The following is a 22,324-nucleotide window of genomic DNA, read 5'->3' on the forward strand; positions in this document are numbered from 1 at the left end:
CATCTGATATTAGCATTTAAATCACATGAAATGAAAATGGTGAGGCTTCATTTCTTGTTTCTAATTTTTGTAACCTCCAAGAGGATTTCTTGGTTTTGCTGATTATTCTGCAACTTCCAGGTTCTCTCCAGATGTGAGGAAAATTGCTTACTTGGTTGAGAGGCTTGTACTTACTTGATGAAGTACTTGATTCCATCTGCTGTGTAAGCTTCCTCCCACCCATAAGGTAAGGCTAGAGTGAAAGGAAACCAAAAATACATTTAATAAGATGATGAAGATAACTTTATTTCCTGGACACAAACCTCCCCCATCTTGACAATTATTTGAGTACATTTCTTGTACAAAATAATTTCCTAAAAAGGGGGAATTAAGACAATTCAGATCAGATTTTATACTCAGCATCTTTAGTACATAATAAATAAGTCTTGAACAGTTAACAATCTGCTTTAGTTGCAATAACTGGATTATGACTTGTCATTTACATGTAGTGAGCATTTTTGTCAGCAAGATTCAAGCAAAAATTTGTGTTGCAGTAGATGGTTTGTGCCTGGGGGGCAGAAAGATGGACAAGATGGCTGAAGCTTGTCTACTCTGGCTCAAAGTTTCTTTAATTGGCTCTCTTTACATTATTTCACTCAGCTCCACAGGGAATCATACATGAATGCCAGATCAGCAGGGGGTTGAAAGTAGCTTTTGGGCAAGACAAAATTCCATATTAAGTTTGGAACTTTAGCAAAGTGATTTACAATGAATTGTGGCATTTTACTTACTTAATTAAAAATTTTGTGCACTAAACATAAATGGCCAAACAATTTGCTAAACTTAGCTTCTATTTCTGTAATGGGAGCGAGAATAATTAGCTAAAATGAGATGTAGAATGAACTAAGCAAGCAATATGTGGCCATATTCTGAAAGTGAGTATGTTTTTGCCCTCATCATACCAAGAGGACAGTCCCATGTTGAGGCAGCCATATTCTCTTATGTTTCAATTTGGGGTGATAACCTTGTAGAATACAATGGCTGCCACCCTTCACTCCATCCCTGAGTATTGCTAAGGATTTTAAGTAATCTACTGGATCAGCAATTTGACAATGGTTCACCACTCCTTTTATGAGTATAGTATACATTAACACACTTAAGAAAAGACTCCATTGCTCAGGTAGCCTATGTTTTCAGAAAGTAATTGAGTTTGAACAACAAATTCTTGACTTCCTTTCTTCCAAGTATCAGTAAGAGGCAGAGTGAAAGTAGCAATTTAACTATCCGAATGAAATAAAACTCTACTACATCACCTTCTCAAATACTCATCACTCTCAAATACTCTTTGAGAAGGGCACTAAGGATATTGTACTTGTAAGTAAGAAAAACAAACAAAAATGCCTTATTTATATTTATTTCCAGTCTTTTAATACAAGTTAAATAAAATAAGACCATGGGCAAAAATTCTATAACTTCTTAATTCAAGTATTAACACAGGCTACTTTGGAGTTTCCATTCCCTCTTCTTGTATAAATATTCCTATTCTGAGTAGAAAATAAATACTTCTGAGAGCTCAGCATTAGGAAATGACTGGCTACTTAAAAGGTGATCCTCCATTTGCATGTCCTCTAGCATGTGCTCAGGCAGGACAGACTGCTGTTCCTGTACCAGTTCAATCAGATTTATTTTCTGTCTTAACACTTTCTTTTTTTTTTTTTTTTTAATAGCTCATTCATCATGGACAAGCTCCTTGCCTGTCGGGAAGAATCTGATGATAGTACATAGAATCTTCCTTTCATGACAGTAAATGCTCAGAAACACAGGACTTCTGATTATAAAAGTTAAGTAGGAAGATATTCTAATGTGACTAAGGTTTTTGTTGGCTAAATTACTTGTTTGATCAGCACAAATTCTAATTCATTTTTTTTGGGGGGTGGGTATTGGGGGTTGCACTCAGGGGCACTCGATGACTGAGCCACATTTCCCAGCCCTATTTTGTATTTTATTTACAGACAGGGTCTCATAAGCAACTCGTTTATGCTGGGGCTGACTTTGAACTTGCAATCCTCCTGCATCAACCTTTGGAGCCACTGGGATTACAGGCGTGCACCACCATGCCTAGCTGTTCTAATTTCTTACAGATTTATTTTTTTTTAATGAAAAGGCAAAAAAAAATCTAGACTTTAAGATAGAATCTTTTATTCATAAGATCCTATGAAAATTGAGATTGATACTAGAATACCATATCTTCTGTGCCGTCAAAGAGAGTTCCTCCCTTGATCATTTCCTTCCTATTATTAAATAAGAATTTTAATTTCAGAACAGACTTGTAAACATACTAATAATACACAAGTATTTAAGTCAAAATGGTTATTCAATGACTGCTGCCATAAATATATCCCTATGTATTAATCAGTATGTAGAGCTTATTTTCTCTGCTCTGAGAAAACAAATTGTTTCCTTTCAGACAATTGATTTCTTATTTTTCATACAGTTAACATAATCTGTAAAAAACAGACTTGGAGACTAAACTGATAGTAATTAATCTCTCAGTAATATTACCGTAAAAAAAATCACTGTTCAATTGTAAACTGGAAAATACAAACAGCCTACTTTATATAAAAGAACACTTCTGATTTTCACAAGCTTATATGATTATGATGAACTCCATTTTCCATTAAGAAAGGCTTTCATTTCGTCACAATAAGTGATTTGGATGCAATTATAACACTGTATAAATGTTTTTTTTTAATATTTATTTTTTTTTAGTTTTCGGCAGACACAACATCTTTGTTTGTATGTGGTGCTGAGGATCGAACCTGGGCTGCACGCGCTACCGCTTGAGCCACATCCCCAGCCCTGTATAAATGTTTTGAAATAATCATTATTTTCCCAAATATGGAAGTATTTCTATACTCATACAATCTTTATATACTTGCACATATATAATGCTTCTATTTTTCCTGTTTCATGTTTACTTTAAAACTATTATGACAACTAAAAACCACCTGAAATTTTTTTTCTGATTAGAAGTGTTTGTTTGTGGACCCTCACATAACATTCTTTCCATCAGAGATCATCTGTTTTCAATGAAAAACTTCATGGTGATGACTCCAAAATCTGCATGAATATTTTGCCAGAGTAAAAGTCTTGAATACACTGAACTTAGAATACTGGGTGTCACCTAAAACTCAACCTATCCAAAGTCAAACTCATCATGTTTCCAAACAAAGTGATTTCTTTTCCAATTTCCCAGTCTATTTATGTACCAAAGATTCTCTGTGTTATATTTGGCCCATATATTCATTTATTAAATATTTATTGATTATTTATTAAGTGTTAGACATTTTTGCCTTGGTACTTGGTATACAAATGATGAACAAATAGACACGGCTCTTGATCTCACAGAGTTTTCAAAATAATCATAAATAAAGACATCATTAAAAATACATGTAAGGGCTGGGGATGTAGCTCAGTGGTAGAGCTCTTGCCCAGGGTGTGTGAGGCCCTTTGATCCCCAGTGTCTCTCACACACACACACACACACAAAAAAAAAAAAAAAAAAAAAGAAAGAAAGAAAGAAAGAAAATTTACCATTAAGTAAAAGTGTAGAATACTATTATAAAAAAGCTACTCATAACACAAAGGCTAAACTCCCTGGTACACGATAAAGAACTCCAACAAATCAATCAAAAAAAGATCAATGAACAACAGCAGTCAAAACATACAGAACATCCAGGACACAAATGACTTAAACTTGTGAAAATATGCTTAACTTCATTCTTAGTAAACTATTATGAGATGCCATGCTCATCTATCAAATTAGCAAAGATTAAAAAGTGGGCTAATAAGACATGGTGTTGAGGGCGTAAAGAGACATTCTCATAGTGATGAAGTGTAAAATTATAAAATACATTCATGAGGCAAAACTTGTCAATATCTATCTAAAATTTTAAATGTTAATAATCCTAAGAACTGACATTTATTGAATGAATATGTGCTACACACTGTTCTAAGGACTGTATATGAATTCACTTAACTCACAAAGAATTTGTAAGAGGTCCTATTATTATTTCTATTTTAGAAATGAGGGAACCAATACACAGAAAGGTAAAATAACTTGCCCGAGGGCACACAGCATGCAGAGTCCAGACTTTTTAAATCACTGGGATGAACTGTTTCCACGTAAAACTTAAAATACAGCAATTCTTTTTCTAGAAAAGTATCCCATAGATATGCTTTGTGTATAAGACTGCTAATTATGAAAAGATTGGAAATAATCTAAATAACCATCAACAGAGACTGATTGTATATGCTATATCTAGAAAATGGGATATTGGCTATTATTACTTTCTGGAAAAGAATCGGTAAGAAATTTATGTAGACCAATTTGGATGGGGGTGTAGTGCAAAAAAGAATCTGAGGGTCTGAAGCTGTCCAGGGGTAGACATGGGGAGGAACACTCTCCAGAGAGTGAACAGTCTGTGAGGCTCTGGCATGGAAAACAGGTTGGCACATTTGAGGAATTGGAGGACAGTGATAAAATGTTTAGTTGGAAAGACAGGCAGATAGGCTTATGCAGGGCTATGCAGGCCATGTTACAACAGGGAGTTTTAAACAAGCCTAGCAAGAAATCTCCTGTTTAAGAAAGAAAATTGAAGGAGAATGTTGGTCTTAACATATGTGGGAAAAAGCTGTACAATCTAATAATAATATATTTTTTTCAAGATCCACAGAGACTAAGTTTTTACCTGACTAAATTGTAAAGAGTACTGAGCCTCTCTGAGGAGGAGGCATACAAACTTTATCCCCCTTGGCAGAGAACAGGAGGATGAAGTGTCACCATAACAGGGGGGAAGAAGAAAACAACTGACAGAGAAACTCAGTTTTTTAAAGCTTGACTATTGGACAGTGTGTCAGCTTTCCATCACTGTGACAAATACTTGAGGAAGACAACTTAAAGGGTGAGGAATCTATTTTGGCTCATAGTTTCTGAGGTTTCAGGCCATGGTTGACTGGCTATAAGGAACATCATGGTGTGGCAGAGGAAAGTTGCTCAGTTCATGGCTGCCACAAAGCAGAAGGAGGGAATGGGGCCTAAGGCAAGCTATAGCCCCAAGGCACATTCCCAGTGGCCAGCTTCCTCGATTATGCCTCTCCCCAACAGTTTGCACAACCTCCTAGTAGTCTATTAAGCCATCAACAGATTAATTAATTCACCTATGGGATCAGAGCCCTCATGATCCAATCACTTCCCCAAAGCCCTACCGGGAAACACTGTTGCACTGGGGACTAAGTCTTCAACATACAAGCTTTTGGGGCACATTCCAGATCCAAGCCATAACAGACAGCATTATAATTTAGTATCCCTGGAAGCCCTAAGACTCAGGGAGACTCTGCCCTCCCAAACAGCTCTTGGCCCTCAAGAAAGATTTAGGGGAGGGAGAGAGACCTGAGAGAGCCCCCTGCGTGTGCAGGCTCCTGCAGGGTGGAGCAGGAGTATCAGGGAACTCCATTTGTGCATTGGGCTCTACATGAGTACCAGACAGTGATCAGTTGCTATCTGGAGCAGGCATAAAGCATTCAGATGTCTGGAGCCATCTCTGAGACAAAGTGGTAGCTGGCTGCTGCTGGGTATCTTAGCTTTTCACCACTGTGATCAAAAGACCCAACAAGAATAATTTTGAAGGAGAAAAGTTTATTTGGAGCTCCCAGTTTCAGAGGTCTCAGGCCATAGATAGCCAACTTCTTTATGGGGGTCCAAGCAAGGTAAGGCAGAAGATCATGGTGGAAAGAGTGTGAAATCTGGTAAAAAGTCACTTGCCACTGGGGGTCAAGGACAGGAAAGCTGTTCAAATTCAGAATCTTGTATTAATATAAAGCAGAGTTTGAAACCCACAATGAGAGGAGCAGGAAGCCCACTTGAGCACTGAGCAGGAGGTTGTCTTCCACTAAGGAATGCAGGAAGGTGGAGAAAGTTCCACTGCTGAACCTCAGACGTAAAGGGCTTGTCTTAAGCAGACTGGAGAACCTCCAGCTTTTCCAACCACTTTGAACCTTGCACTGAGTAAAATCAACAGTTGTCTACTATGAGTGAAGGAAAAACCATGTTCTGCAGGTGTGTAGGGAACTCTGCCAGCTGGGGACAGGGCAGAAATATTGAGAAAAACCTTTTAGCATTCCAGCCTATGTGTAAGCACAAGAGTGGCAGACCATCATAGGAAAGAATTTGTAGTCTGCTGTTAAAACTCAGATGAACAGGCACTACAAAATACAAAACCAGCACAACTTCAAATGAGATGGAATTACCCCCATGCTAACAGCCTGACAGGGAAGAGACACACTTATTTCTGGGTTTAAATAGTACTTATCTCAGTCTCTAGTTTCCTATCATGGTTGTATTCAATCAAAATTATGAGACACATAGAAAAGCTAGAGAAAAAAGGATTCATTGCTAAAAGATGAAACCACCAAAAACCAGAAGCAGATTTAGACACAATGCTGGAGTTTAAGCATACATTAGAAAAGCGGGTGGAACCTAGTAACTAGTTTAACCACAGCAATACTCCACTGTTCTTGTTACATCATGAAGAGGGTGGTATATTTTATTTATTGAGGCCTGGAATCCTGTTAATGGTGTGATAGAAGGAGAGAGGGCTGAAGGAATTTGTAAGAAAGATTGGAATAATGGATTATGGACTTGCAACTGAGCAAGAAAACAAATTGAAACAATAGTGAAGACAGAAAATAGAGAAAACAGAGAGGCAGAGTGACAAGAGAGCTACATAAGGGCAGTAGCCATGAAGTGAGTTGCAAAGATGGGAGGCTTGCTGGGGGGAGTGGGGGGTTGGAACCAGTTTCTGGAGGATGATAAGATTCATGGCAGATGACAAGATTCATGGCAGACAGTGTGGTGGGGAGAAAAAAACACTGGCAAAAAATGAACTAAAATGTGAAGGTGGTGGATTCACATGGATGATGGCAAGGCTGGAATGTGGAAACATCTACAATTGAGAATTCTAAGAATAAAAGTGACAAAGACAATACCATCAGTTTCAGGCAGAGTTTCAACGGAACCAGGTTCATTTGAAAAATTGTGGTTAGCATTGTTACAAAAACTCAAATACACTTAATTTCTTGGCATCCAATATCCTGAGAAGAGAGAGAAAAGGAGAGAAAGATTGGAGAGGGGGAGGGTGGCAGACTTCTAATTCACAATTAATAGGACGTGACTTCATCAACAGAACTGAAATTTTCACTTGATTTGTACTCTGAAAAATCTGATTTCATAAGTAATGCTCTTCAATTACATGTTGAATAACCATGGGAAAGTAATAATCTTGTGGAATCTCAGCTTTCTCATTTATATAGCAGCGATGATGACCTCTTAGCTTATGAAATTATTTTCAGAATTTTGTTAGTTAATATATAACTATAAGATACTATACAAAAGGAGATGATTATTATTAATAGTAATGATAATAGCTACTTATTCATTGCATATGAATTCTACTGACATAATTTGGATGCTCAATTTAGGATAAGCTTTAAAAATGTCTACAGGGCAAACTTCCATTAACAAAGTTTTTTACAGTCTTTTCCTCAACACAATAAATTATATAGTCCCCATTTCATTTATAATATTCAGCAAAAGGATAATAGAAACTACTGGGACACCCTGACCCTCATCCAGTGGGGTGATGGTAAGTGTTTAGGAAATGGCTCTTGGAGCAAGGGGAACCTGGACTTGTTGAATTTTTTTTTTAGTATTTGTTGCCTTTTCTCTTAATATAAATTATTTAATTTTCAATTTAAACATTTTAAGTTTTTGACACTGTACGTAAAATTCTTGTAAGCCAATGATAGTCAATTCCAGCATAGCACTGTGGATATCATTTCCCTGGTCCTATCTGATGGAAAGTTCCAAAAATCCAAGGATAGAAACACTGTTCAAATAGATGAGTATATGATATCAAAATCAGCTTCTAAAGATATAAAGAGCTGGGCACAGTGGTGCACACCTGTAATCCCAGCAGCTCGGGAGGCTGAGGCAGGATTGCAAATTCAAAGTCAGCTTTAAAAACGAGGTGCTAAGCAACTCAGTGAGACCCTGTCTCTAAATAAAATACAAAATACAGCTGGGGATATGGCTCAGTGGTTGAGTGCCCCTGAGTTCAATCCTTGGTACCAAAAACAAAAAAACTGTTGTCCTAACAATTAACTATAGATTTATCAAATGTTTACACAGAGCTTTCTCTGTGCCTATTTATTTTATAAACATTTTTAATTCATTATACTCTCATAACAACCATTTGAAATATGTGTAATCTATTATTAGCATCTGTTAGAAGCCTCATTATACAGAGAAGAAACACAGGGATTAAGAAGTTCAAGTAACTTGCCCATTGTCACAGTTTTAGTAAACCACGTGATCATGACTTGAAAACCAGCAATCTAATACTAGAGATTATGCTCTGAGCCACTGTTGTGTTGTTTCCATTCCTCCAGCTCTTGTTTGCATTGCTATCAATATTAAAATGATCAAATAAGATTTCTGCCTAACTTTGAGAACAAAAAAAAAAAAAGAAAACAAAATTCCCACCATCTCAATCTGTGCATTATTCCAGAGCAATGCTCTTTTTAAAAGAAACTGAAATAATTTCTAGGCTTGAACACAAAGCAGTCTATTTTAGAGACATTTTATGTTAGATTTACGATTGTACAAGTTAATTTGTAGTTCTGAACTGTGATGCCAATTTTAAAAGAGCTACTAGCTAATTTTCCTATGAAAAAGGAATCTATTATGCTGAGAGGTGGTTGTGACCTATAAATAACCAAATAATGCTGTATTTCAAAGAAAAAAATTTCTAAAAAGAGCTATACAAATGTTCTGAATTGTGTTTTAAATACTACTTAATATCAGACTTGTGTAAATGCTGTATTAATAGATATGATTTTGGGTCTATGACTTGATTTTTTTAAACACCTGGTTACATATATCACTGCTATTTGAAGGTGGGTGAGGAATGAAATATATGTAAGGTAGAAGATTTTATCTTTTGTGTATCTCAAATTGAAAAGTTAAAAATGTTAACATAATTAGAGATGAATTATTTCTAATTAGAAGTCACATACCCAGCATACAGCTAAAACCTGTAATGTAAATTAAAGGAACAACTAATAAAAATATTCTTAGAGGTTATTTGGTAGTTCATGATCCTTTTTACCTAGTTGGCTCTATTTTTGGTAAATAAATACTATTTACAATAGCACTCAGAGGAGGGAAAAAGCTATTATTCATTTTCCATATGTCTCGACAGATACAAAATTCAGTATTTTTATAGTTGGAGTTCTTTATTCTCAGACTGTAAGGTCCTTTCCCTAAACTCCAAAAACCAGACATTTGAGATGGCCAACTAAATGTTCTTTCTTACACTGCTAACTCTCATCCCAGGACTCAAGACTGAAGATAAGAATGTAGGATTTCACTGGCAGGTGTCCCTGGGTTTGCACCTTGCTGGGAGAATTATTTGGGTACTTTGATCTGTTTTGCTTAGAATAAATAACATACAATGGACTTCATCCTGTGCACTGATATAGCTTAGAATGAAGCTTGCTGAAGCTCTCCTCACTAGAGTGTGAGATCTGTGTATAATCAGCCTAGAGAGCTAAATAACAGAACTCTATTTCATTCTGACAATCTTTGCTTATGACTAGTCAACTAATAAGTCTATTTCATGGATGTAGAGAGCAAAAAAGGATAACAGCTTGGAGGGACATTCCCTTTGGTATCCATGGCTTCTCCATTATTATTTGGTTATCTGCTCAGGTGTCATTTGTTCAGTGATACCTTTCTAGTCACTCAACATAAACGAGCAGGGTTCCCTCCCTTCCAACTTCTGGCACTCATTACCCCCTCAACCTGCTTCCTGTCTCTCCTCCCTCACTAGGATGCAATTTCATAAAAGGAGGCGCTTTCTGTTCACAACTCCGGTTCCAATGCCAGCACTATTGTGGCTCATTGTAGATTCTTAATTGCTGTTTGCTGAATTAAGAAATCAATGTTTACTATACCAAGTATCTATGGCAACACAAACACCTACTATTTAATAAGACATAAAACATGAGAGGCAAGCTCTTAAGAAAAAGGTGTTGAAAGGGTGATAAACTAAGAAGAGAATTTAAAGTGGAGTTACACAAGAACATACTCGAACATTTGAATTATTTCCCCAGGAACTGATACTTTTCTCTTTGATTTACAGAGATGGAGGAGAAAGGGCCTTCTGATTGCTTTTAATAAACAAATATAAACAAGATTTCTTTAAAATATTGTTATTATTATTAGAATAAAGATATTAAGGGGTCTATGGCTATTGAACATGAATTAAAAGATCTCTTGGCAGGAAAAAAACAGATAATTTGGTAATTACACCTTTTATGTTCTACTCAGGAAAACTGATTTAGTGATCAGAAGTGGTAATGCTGCTGTTTGGCAAGCTGATCTCCTTTGGTTAAGAGTAGCAGTACCATTTCAAGTTGTCTAAAATGGAGACCAGTATTCATTTGTCCACAACTAACAGGTTGCCTGAGATTAACAGGAATACTCTTGATCTAAGAAAACAGGAAGAGCAGCTTGTTAACTAGTTCAGAATGCTACATTCAAAACTGCTCAGAAATTGGTATGTCTTTTCAGGTGATGTCATGAATATCTCTATGAAATATCATTAGCTTTCTAATACCACCTTATTATTTCTTTATCCCATACCAGAACAATAGAATTCTAAAAACTAGGTATTTTCTAAAAACAAAATAAAAATTAAGTGCTATGAAAATAATCATTCAGGAAAACATTGTTTGTGCTTGTGTTTTCTACTTTTGTGTAACATATTTTCACAAACTTGGCAGCTTAAGACCACATGTATTAGCTCAAAGTTCTGTAGGTTGGATATCCAGCATGCCATAGCTGGGTTCTTCACTTACGGTATTCTAAGGCTGAATTCAAGATGTCAGCTGCAATGAATTTTTATCTGGAAGCACTGGGGAAGGATTTGCTTCCAAATTAATTTTTGTTATTGGCAGAATTCAGCTTGCAGTTTTAGGACCCCACATGCTTACCGACTATCAGGTGGGGACACTCAGTTTCTAGGAGGAGCTGACATTCCCTGCAATGTGACTCCCTCCATCTTCAAGCTAGCAATGTTGCAAAGGGTTTTAATGCTTCCAATCTGGCTTCCCTGTCTCTGCTTTCTAAACCAAGATTTTACGGGTTCATGGAGAACAGGCCCATCAGCATAACATCCTTATTTTAAAGTCAACTAATTACATATGCAAAATTCTTTGTAGCAGTACCTAGATTAGCATCTGATTAAACTTGTAGAAGGTGTTCACATGCCAGGGGCTGGCAATTTGGAAGCCCATCTTAGAACTTTGCCTACCTCAACACATATGCTTTTTTATTTTAGTGTCTAAATCAGGAAGGGAAAGATCATTGGGAAAAAATATATTGAAGGTCACAAACAAATAAAGAGAACTTAGTAACTACTTTTAGTTTTTTTAAGGGTAGGTAATCTATAATTTAAAATAACATTGTTTAATTTAATCTATAATTTAACATTGTTTGTGCTTGTATTTTCTAACCTTGTGTAACATATTTTCACAAACTTGGCAGCTTAAAACAACATGTATCAGCTCAAAGTTCTGTAGTTTGGATGTCCAGCATGCCATAGCTGGGTTCTTCTTGAATTCAGCCTTAAAATACCTTAAAATAGTCACAGGATTATACACATTTCCCTCCAACAAACCTAAGTCATTAAAAAAAAAAAGTTTTCTAGTTTCTGTTTCATTTTGTTTTTTCAGTCAATGAGAGACAGAAAGTGATAAAATGGGAAAGAAAAACAGAAGGAAGAAAGCAAGGAAGAAAGAGGCCAGAAGGTAAGAAAAGATAAGGATTACAAAAAAGAAAGCTTACTGTTCTAAGTTGACTATGAAATCTTTTAGTTGTGTTCATAGTTATGGCAAATATTTAAAAAAAAAAAAAAGCAAAGTCAGTACGTAAAAAGGATAATAGGAGGCAAAAGTTAGGCATAGTGAAGTTGTGGAACAGACCCCTTTGAAATTAGAGGCACTGCTTTTCTGCATTGCCTACAATTTCCTGATAACTGCTTCTGCTTCTTCATGCTGAGAACGGGCGCCAAAGAAATTGAGACTGACATGATTAACACAGCCTCGCTCAATCTATATGCATGTATTTCCTGCCTTTTAGTCCCACTTCCCCCCCTCTCTTATAAAATCCTTTCCAATCCAAGTCCCTAAGATGAAGATCTGAGAAAGAAAAAGATCTCTACCTTCCTCAAAGCTGGCTTTGAATAAACCTATTTTCCTTTCCAACTTATCTCCCAAGTTTTAGTGAAGCAATGAGATGAGAAGAAAGGCTTTTCCCTCCTGGTTATAGTTGGGCAGGTACAGTGGTTTGGGGGTGGTGGACTCAATTTCCAGGTCTTCCCTTTGGATTTGATTTGTAATCTCAACCAAGCTATCCCTGGTACAGCTGCTCAAAATCTCCCTCACAAGTGGCCAGCCTCATAACCTGCTGAATCTTCCCAGCAGTACCCCTAGCTCTTTACCTATCAAGACCCTGGAGTTTCCAGAACCTTCACGCAACACTTTTCCTACTCACATTTGTTGAGGGCCCTTATCCAAGGCCTTGTAGGCCCAGTTTCAGAATAGTCCCTTACACGCAGTGGGGACCCCATGAATGCCTGTTGACTGCCTGCATAAATAGGCCTCCCATGAAGACTGATGGTACAGTGAATCTTGAACATATCTGAAAATTTACTGTTGTTATAAGATCTTTGTACTCAACAGGGGAACTTTCTCACAAATATTTGCACAACTGTTATTTGTGGATTTTGACAACAGGGTGGTGGAGGACCAATAGGAAATTCGTTGTCACAGAGCAGATGAAATGAAGCAAGATCACTGTTATTTCTCACCCTGGGAATAGATACCTCAACTCTAAGCATCCTCACTCCTCAATCCATGCAGCATTTTGCTGTTAATATCTTTATCTTTTAAATTAAAAAAAAAACAATTAAAAAATCTGGAATCTGTTAATGTTCTCACATTACTTTCAAGTAAACTTTGAGAATATCATAAAAACAAAACTTGCTTCAGACAGTTACCTTTAAGATTTTTTGGGAGTTTTATTAAATGTAATTTATAATGATTTAAAGAAAAGCAATAAAAACATCTTCAAAGAGGTGTTTAAAAATAGCTTCTATAAAGTTGGATCAACTCAATACTGATTATATTAAAGAGTTACAAACTCAAATAAAAGTGAATCAAACTTTGCCTTTTCTGCAAAGAACATCATCTCTAACAGTATCATTTATGATTACTTAAAAAATGTAAAAATTCATAGAATAGCATTAGAGACCATTCAAAACACGTAGACACAAACTGCTTGAATCATCACAGTTTTACTCATAATAGCCTCAAACTGAAACAATCCAAAAGGCAATCATGTGTCATGAGGATAAATAAATTGTGGCATAAGAGTACTATGGAATTACCATGTAGCAATATTAATGCTACTGATACACACAGCAAGATGAATCTCAAAAGCTCTGTACTAAGTGGAAAAAGACAGATACTTATAATCTGTTTGTACAAACTTTATGAAAAGGCAAAACTACAATGACACAAAGCAGGTCAGTGGAAGCATGGGATACAGGGCACAGGAGAAGTCGTGATGCGACGAAGAATTTTAGAATATGACTGTGGAAGCGGTATAGAGCTGCATACATTTGTCAAAACTCACTGAACTGTATACTTACATTTTATTGTGTGTAAATTACATCTCAGTTTGTAAAAGCAGGAGGAAATCTCTTGGAGTTGTAGTATAAGTACCCCCCACCCCATTTTTTTTTTTTTTTAAAGAAAGCACCTTAACTGAATGGCTACATCTTCCACTTCATCTTCATGTTTAAAACCCAATTCCACTTACAGTGTATCCAATGAACTATTTCCTGGAACACACTACTGACTTCTTTTTCTCTGTACTTTGTCTAATACTGCTCCTTCTATGTGGAATGCTCACCACTATTGAATATGGTCACTCAACAACCATGTTTTAACAATTTCAAACATAATAATTACATACCAGAATCTCTTTGTCTAGCTGTCAATAGGGCTCTGACTTAGAAATTCCTTCAGTTAGGAAGTCTGTCTAGAATTTTTTTTTGGTGGGGGATGTAAAACTTACATGCAATGAAATATAAAAAAATGATTCCTATGCTGCCAGGCTGGTCTCAAACTCCTAAGCTCAAGTGATCCTCCCACCTCAGCTTCTGAAGTGCTGGGATCACAGGCATGCTCAACCACACTCAACTTGAGTTACAAATCTGAGGTGTGCACATGCTGAATTTTCATAAATATCCATACCTATGTAATCCAAATCCCTACCAAGATAGAGGACATTACCATCATCCCAGAAAGATTCCATTCAGTTTGATTTCTACCATCATCACCCAGAAGCAGCCATACTTCTTACTTTTAAAAGCTTATTATATTTTTTACTTTAAGGATTTTCATTTACTTTAAAAACATTGTTCCTATTTCTCCATCTAGATGTCCTATCTTTCCATTCATTAGGAGCAAGTTTTCCTTTACCTCATTGCACACAGTTATAACAAGCACTTCAAAGTCCTTATTCTAACATCTGGACTGTTTTGGTGTTGGCCCCTGCTGACAGACCTTTATTGTGAGAAGGAGCAATATTTTTCTGTTTCTTTTCACACTGAGTATTTTTGGATGGTATTCTTGAAATTACGAATGTTATATTGTAGAAAATCTGAGGATTCTGGTACATACTAAGAGAATTGATATAAATCTCTTGGGCACCAGCTTAAATCTTAGTTGTTCTTTGTTTCCCCCTTGGCTGGGTTATTTGCAATGTACTCTGCACTTGTATACTTTAGGGTCAGCCAGAGACTTGGGTGGAATATATACACAGAATTTGGGTGTCCCTGTTTCTGACTCTCTCTTTTATGGGACTTCCCCCTTCAATTTCCAGCAGTACTGGTTGTTCCAAATGTCATCTGCTGTTCTGTAGGTCAGAAAAACTGCAGGTTATCAGAGTTTTACCACATCATGGGTCCTGCCAGGGCGTGGAGTGGGTTGAGGTAAGCAAAGTGCCCAGGGAACAAAATATAAAGAGGAACTCAACTTCAGACTCATGAAAGTGCATGGTCAGTACCTGGGACCAACTGTTTCTTTAAATGGAAGGCACCCTAGATGCACTGCTTGCCTCACCCTCTAGTCCCAGTCCTGGGTCCTGCTGTCAGTCTAGAAGTGGAATAAACAGGAAATTTATCCCATGTTGAGTTCTTTCAAATTTTGACCAAACACCAGAATCTGCCAGCTTTTTTTTTTTTTTTTTTCACTTTCCATAGGTTTCAGGAGGTTGTCTTTAATATTTTGTCCAGGTTGTAACCGGCTTCTGCAGGATGATGAGTGTGTCAGGAGCTTACTCAGCCATACTAAAGTGGAACTCTGAGAAGCATAGAGTTTCTGAGAAGAAAGAGATCTTAGGAATCCTCTATTCAATTCTATAATGTTATAAATTGAAGATTGATACCAAAAGAGGTTAAAGAGCCTAATGTAAAGTCAGTTAACTTCTACTCTAAGGACTATTCACTATGCCATTCTGTAATAATGGGGAATGAGCAGCTTCTGTATGAAGTGTAAAGTGCTGCACTAAAGACCTCTCTTGCAAATATAAATTGTATATTACCTCTCAATTATTAGTTACTGCCTGCTTAACCATTAGCTATTGCTATGAACTGAATGTCCCCCTCTCCAACTCCTGCCCCCAAGGCATGGCCTATGGCTGAATTTAGATATAGATGAGGCATCTGAGGAAATAACTGAGATTAAATGAGATCATAAAGGGTAGAGTCCTGATTCCATAGGATCAATATCCTTAAAAGATGGGACACCACAGAGCTTTCTCTTGCTCTTTCCCACATCATGCACCCACAAAGCCATGTAAGCACACATCAAGAGGGTGGCTGCCTACAAGCCACAGGAAGAGATCTACAAATGAACCTATCTTGTCAACCCCTTGGTCTTGGACTTCTTAGTTTCCAGAACTGTGAGAAATAAATTTCTGTTGTTTAAGCTTCTCTGGTATTTGGTAATGGCAGCCTGAGTGAGTAATGCAGCTATAAAAATGTTAAATCAGCTTACCTGACAGAATTACTTCAGCCTGACTATACAAAGGTAAACTGATCTTCTTCTTTAAAAGAGCATGAACTTAGAAAAATAAAATCTAGGGGTGTGGAGTCTCCCCTACTCACTCTACAGGCTATTATTTTCTCCTTCAATAAATCTATGCTTTGTGTGACAAGAAAAAAAAAAAAGGAAGAAAATGAAATCTACCAATCAATGAAACTAAAACAACAACAACAACAACAACTTATTTTCAAGGCTAAATTCAGCACTTTGAATAAATCTGTTGTGAAACTGGAGGGCAAATGGTATTTCTAAACAATTTCATCTTACTATATTTCCTAATTTTTAAACTGCTTATAATTCTTAATAAATACCTTTAAATAGTAATGGCTTCCAAAATAGCATGCAAACAGGCACCATGCCAAAGTAAGGCCTGAACGCATATCCCTTATTTGAAGACTAGGCTTCCTGATCCATTAGGAACCTCTGCTCACCATTTGATTTTCATGTCTTCTTCTGACCCCTTAGCCTGCCCTATCATTTGGACCTCCCTCATTCTGCCTCGCCCCTCACAGCTGCCATTTCTATCTCATATTATGGGGCATCATTGCCCTTTGTACCTAACTGTGCTTGGTAAGATCTTTACATGATGAACTGACCTGGGGTCTTCTTGTCATATCCTTATACCAACCTAAGCCAGCCCAATCTAGACTTGAAGTAGCAACCATCATTATCAAATTAAAGGTATCAACAGAAACAAAGACGTATTATGTACAGTCAGGAGGGTATTATTCACTAGAAATCTTAGTCTTATTTTTCATTTCATTCTTTTATCTGTCCTTTTCTTATGTTCATTGCTGTTTGCTATTATAGCCTGTGTGGTGATATTAGGTCAGCATATTTCATTTCTACATTCCAACACTCTTTTATCCCTTTTCTCCATCTGGCAGCAATTAGTAAAGTTAGTATAGTTAGTATAGTTCTTCTATATCATAAGAAGTTAAGAAATATGGGAGCTACCTCTCATTTGACCAGTGATAATAATGAGTGATAATTTCAGGACTAAACACTTATAAGCAATTTTATATAGCCAATATATATTTCTATATATTGATCTGGTTTGACTGATGTAGACCACCATTCTAAGAAAGTCAGGTATCAATTATGCCAATTCTTCCCTTAACTTTATATCATATGCAGTTTTGATAAGGTCCCAAAATATTGCTTTCCCCTTCTCTTGGTGATCTTAACAAATAACTGAATAAAAAGGAGGCTTGCTATGTTCGGGAATCCTGATATCAAAAGTACAGGAGGTTATCTAACTACTAGATTGGATTTTGAGATTCTCTGGGCAATGTAAGGTTTGAGATTGGAGTTGGGCAAACCTTTTAATTGTGTATTTACTTTAATCAATGAGAACATGAAAAGAGAAGAAATGACAAACACAAAGAACATAAATTCCCATAAATTTGAATAAATTAGTGAAATATTGACAGAGACATTCTAATTAAGAAATATCAGCCTCTTACTTTCAAATACACTTTGATTTAAAGTAATGTTTTTAAAGACATTTTAATGGACAAGGCCCTGGTTTTGATACCCAGCCCCAAGTATCCTCCTCCACTAAAAAAGGATATATTTTAACAACTGGATAAAATATTTGTAATTCACAACTTTCTTTCTTTTTTTAAAGGAAAAATCCCTTACAACTTACCATCTTAGTATGCTTAGAAATCAGACATAAACACACATAGACATATACACCTTAACACAGAGATCAATTTTGACTGCATTTGTTCACTTATCTCTGCATTTATACAGGGAATTAACTCTGACTAAAGTTACTCTTTTCTAATTGGCTTTGGACACTTCTGCATCAATCCAGTTTAAATACCTCCCCTATGTATCCTTTCCCAACTATTTTTGGTAGAAGAAACTGGCAGGAGTTCATCCTCTCCTTCTTTATGGTACGTCTATGATTTATACCAGTGCATTTAACACTCTTCCCTGGAAAACGGGTTCCTTAAGGACAATGACCATGATTATCTATCTTTATCACTGCCACACATCTTGGGTACACATCTTGGGTTTTAGCACATAATAAATATTCAACAGTGGTTTGTTGAGTAGTCCAACAGGTAAGACTCATCTTCAGATTTTCTTTTTAGATCAATGTTGTCTAGAAGGCTTTTAAAAAGGTGAAACATTAAAAAACAAAGTTAAGAACTCTATTAGCCTTTCTGTTTGATTCCTGTTTCAGATATAATGTTGTATTATGTTAACTGATGTTCGGATAGGCTCAGGAAACAATACATGAGAACTTTGTAGAATGATCCTTCAAAAAAGAGGCAAAGACCAGCTTCAGAAATAAAATGCTTTAAGATTTATCAAGAAGCCAGTCTCACCTTAGTTAAGGGTCTGCCTCTTGTCCTTCTCCATGTTAGGATGGCTCCAAAGTAGGCTAGAATTAAGTTTATTTAAAGTTATGTTCAAAAGATAAATTTTTTTTGTTGTTGTAAATAAAGATTACTATGATCTGAAAATGAACAGGGGATATCATACAAAACTTATGTAGAGGTTTGGGCAAATTGTAAAGGTATTTATGTTTATAAGAGAGTTTTAAAAGAAAGTAAAAATTATATGTAATTGAGTTGATAAATATGTGAATCTTTATAGAAACTAAATAGAAAAAAATATGAACTATTCATTAGTAATGTTTTCAGGTAAAAGTAACATAATCTAACTGGCTGGGCAAACAAACAGATGCTTATTTTTCAGGAGCTTGGACGTTGCCCAAAAATAGCATCAAGGTCTGAGATTCTTTCTATCGTTCTCCTTGGGGATCCTTTGTATATAGGTGGTTCATTCTTGCACTTTGGTTGCAAGAAAACCCCTGAAGCTACAGCCATTACATTCATGTGGAAGGCAGGAAGAAAGGAAACAGACATGGTCCCAGCTCCGTCATCAGTTAATGTCCTTATGCATCAATTAAGTTTTCAAATAAGTTTCTAAGCAGACTTTGCTTCATATCTCATTGGGCAGAACTGCTGTGTGTGACCACTCTCAGATGCAGGAAGTCTGAGAAAAGCAACTCTTAGATTTTTCAGTATCTATCACAGTCTGGCTAACGCAAGAACACAAAATCTGCCATGTATGATGAAAGCAACACTAAAAGATAACAATGAGTGGTTAAGGTTGATTATGACATTAAAGTTACCATCTGTCAAGATGAATATTTCTAAGACCTTGGGGGCCCTAGGGTATCATCAAGTGCAAAAGGGTATATGGATAATAATTCATTTTGGGATATTTTTTAAGATTGTGGTTGCTAATAATGGCATAAATTATGAGGTATGTTTCCATCATGCCTCTCATACCTTTTTGTGCTTTATTTTTTTTTTTGTACTCCTTTATTTCTCATTCACCCCCACCTACCTTTGGTTCTGTCACTACTATGATCTATGTTTCATTCTCTATAAACACTTTCCTGTTTTAAAAATAATCTCTCTCATTATTCCTTTGAGTTATTAGCATTTTGTGCCATTCACAAAAACACTTAATATCTTAAACTTTACATAATGATAATTTGCACAATTATTTTATTCCCTTCTTCCCAGAGAATGCTAGCTCCTTGAGGGTGCTAAATCTTCTTTAGCACAAAAGGTTCCAAAAATTATTTTTCTGAATTGAATATTGATTTATTTTCTTTCATTTTGTCAGACTGTTAGTGTTGCATTTAAGGAAATGGAAGGGAAGACTATTGTGTGTAAAAATAAGGACATGCTATGGTGATTTAAAAGCTAGTTATGTTTCTGGTATGGATGGAAAATGGCACTCCCTCTCTGCACACCAGGGCTGGAGAATAGTACCTCCTATGAGCTGATGCAACTGTGAGGACATGGAGCTTGGAAGCCTAGTCCTTCTGTAAAAATACAGAAAGTCATCCTTCCTCAAGGAGATACAGTCCTGTACCAGAGCACTCAGCTACGTGAATACAGAAAGGCTATTTCAATCCCCAATGTATTCCCTTGATCTTTGCTTACTACATAAAATGTTCAATGTTTAGCAGCAGCTATACAGAAAGGATTTCAGAAGTTTCTTTTTTCATCCAGTATGAGTCTTTTATAATTTCTCCAGGCTTTTAAATACAGTGATGGGAAACTAAGAACCTCATATTTTAGATAGGTCTAATTGTCCAAGATTGGTCTAATTTATCTCCCCATTGTTTCTTTCAGAGAGCCTGAGCCTTAAACTTCTGATGCTAGATATAACTATCATGCTTCAAAGCACTTACACTTGTCTGTGGCAGGAAGTTCCCTCCCAAGCAGTACACAGACTTGCATGTATTCTTTATAAGTATGAACCACAACCATTGTCTTTGGTTACCAGACATTTGTGTGAATATGCAAAAGCTTGTGTTTAAAATCCAATGGGGCAAGCCTACTCTGAGAATCTAATTTACAGATCCTGGAAATCTTAAATTTCCTATTTCCCCCAACTGTCTTCTATTGTCCTATATTTTAACACCTATCCATTTTGTCATGGTTGCTGTGGGCTCATTTGTCACCCCATATTGGCCACTGACAATCTATTAGATATGAAATTTTAATTTGCAAATAATACTGATAAAAATCAAATGCTTGCAGCAAAATTTATAGAACAAGAACTGATAAGTGAAAGATACTGTTAAAAATTACTCTTTGTCACGTCCTCTGACTATCATGGGAAAAGGTCTGAAATTGTCAAGAGAATTTCAGAAAATAAGAAGACCCCTTTAAACCCTGTTTCTACTTGAAAAATATACCTTTGTAACTTAAACTACAATTATGTGTTAACAATAAAAGTGAGACTTTAATGTTGATTTTATTTGATGAGCAATCAAATACATTTTAAAAAGTTAGCAGTGCAATGAAAGCAAAGAAACAGAAGACTAGGCATAAAAATAAAATATGCATATCTATAGAAAATTGAAAATATCCAAAGATATTTGGATGTATGTCTATTATATACACTCAGACATACTTTTATGTGTTTACAATTTTTAAAATTAAAATGTATAAAAATATACTCCTTTGCTAATAATATTTAATAGGTCCAAATCTTTCCTTTTTTTTTTTTTGACTAGACATCTGATTAGGGTTTTGTATTATTGTTCTTGCAGAAACCACACTCAAAATGTATCAGCTGTCATTTCCAGTTTTGGTTTCTTTAAAGTGGACTGAGAATTGAGACTAGTTATAAAATGGCCCAGGAGCAGAATCCTTCTACATTTTTATAAATCCCCCCCGTCTTTCTAGATGGTTCCCTCATATGTGATCAATACTATTTTAACTCACTATTATCAGATCTGTCTAAATTATTCAAGTTAGTTTTTGTGAAAACAACTTTTTACATTTATATTTCATCAAGTTTGAATTATATAACTAATGTAGAATAACAAATATAACTAGTATTAATTGTGAACAAACGCAATATTTTAACTGGCAGCAACGTTCAGGTCAAGGGTGTACTAAGAGAGAAGCCTGGTAGACAGAGACATAAGCAGACATTGCCCATGGGCTTCAGTATGCTTCAGACAGAATGGATGATTTGGCTAAACTGGCAAGCAAGTTAAAAATAGAGATTGGTTAAAAGAGTTTTCACTTTTTGGAGAAAGTGATTTTATAAAAGAAAGGAAGGAAGGAAATAAATTAATGAACTATTGAAAAGCATATGCTTTAAAACCATTAAGTTTTTCTTGGTTCCCATAATACAACATTTGCCTAATTCTCCTTCTCTCTGACGACTCCTTTTAAGTCTAGTTCCTTCTCTCTCAAGACAGCTGAATGTTCCAGAGTTCAGTCTCAGATCTCCTTCTTTTCTCTCCTTGCACTTTCATTCTAGGTGATCTCATCACTTCCATAGCTTTCAAAACCACATGTGTGCTGAGGACTCACAGATTTCTTTCTCCAGCCCAGCTTCTGCCTCCAGATTGGGATAAGCATCTCCACTTAGATATTTCATAGGCAACTTACACTTAATTTTCCCCAAATGAAGTTTTGATTTATTTCTCAAAAGCTGAGCCTTCCTGCAATCTTCCCCATCTCACTAAGCAAGTGTATTCTGGCCTCTT

The 22,324-nt window shown here is 36.1% G+C and overlaps 1 protein-coding gene across 5 annotated transcripts in view; it reads right to left on the bottom strand.

The window, feature by feature from the left end:
- The window catches only part of STXBP4 (syntaxin binding protein 4), a 163,927-nt gene that overhangs the window by 16,471 nt on the left and 125,132 nt on the right, over positions 1–22,324 (bottom strand). For all 5 annotated transcript variants that reach the window (XM_081272635.1, XM_081272634.1, XM_081272633.1 and 2 more), the window contains one exon: positions 175–232. In XM_081272635.1, coding sequence (XP_081128761.1) covers positions 175–232 — 58 coding nt within the window. The remainder of the gene's footprint in view (positions 1–174; positions 233–22,324) is intronic.

The sequence above is a fragment of the Spermophilus citellus genome, assembly GCF_964194105.1.
Source record: "Spermophilus citellus genome assembly, chromosome: 17".
In the NCBI taxonomy this organism is placed as follows: Eukaryota; Metazoa; Chordata; class Mammalia; order Rodentia; family Sciuridae; genus Spermophilus; species Spermophilus citellus.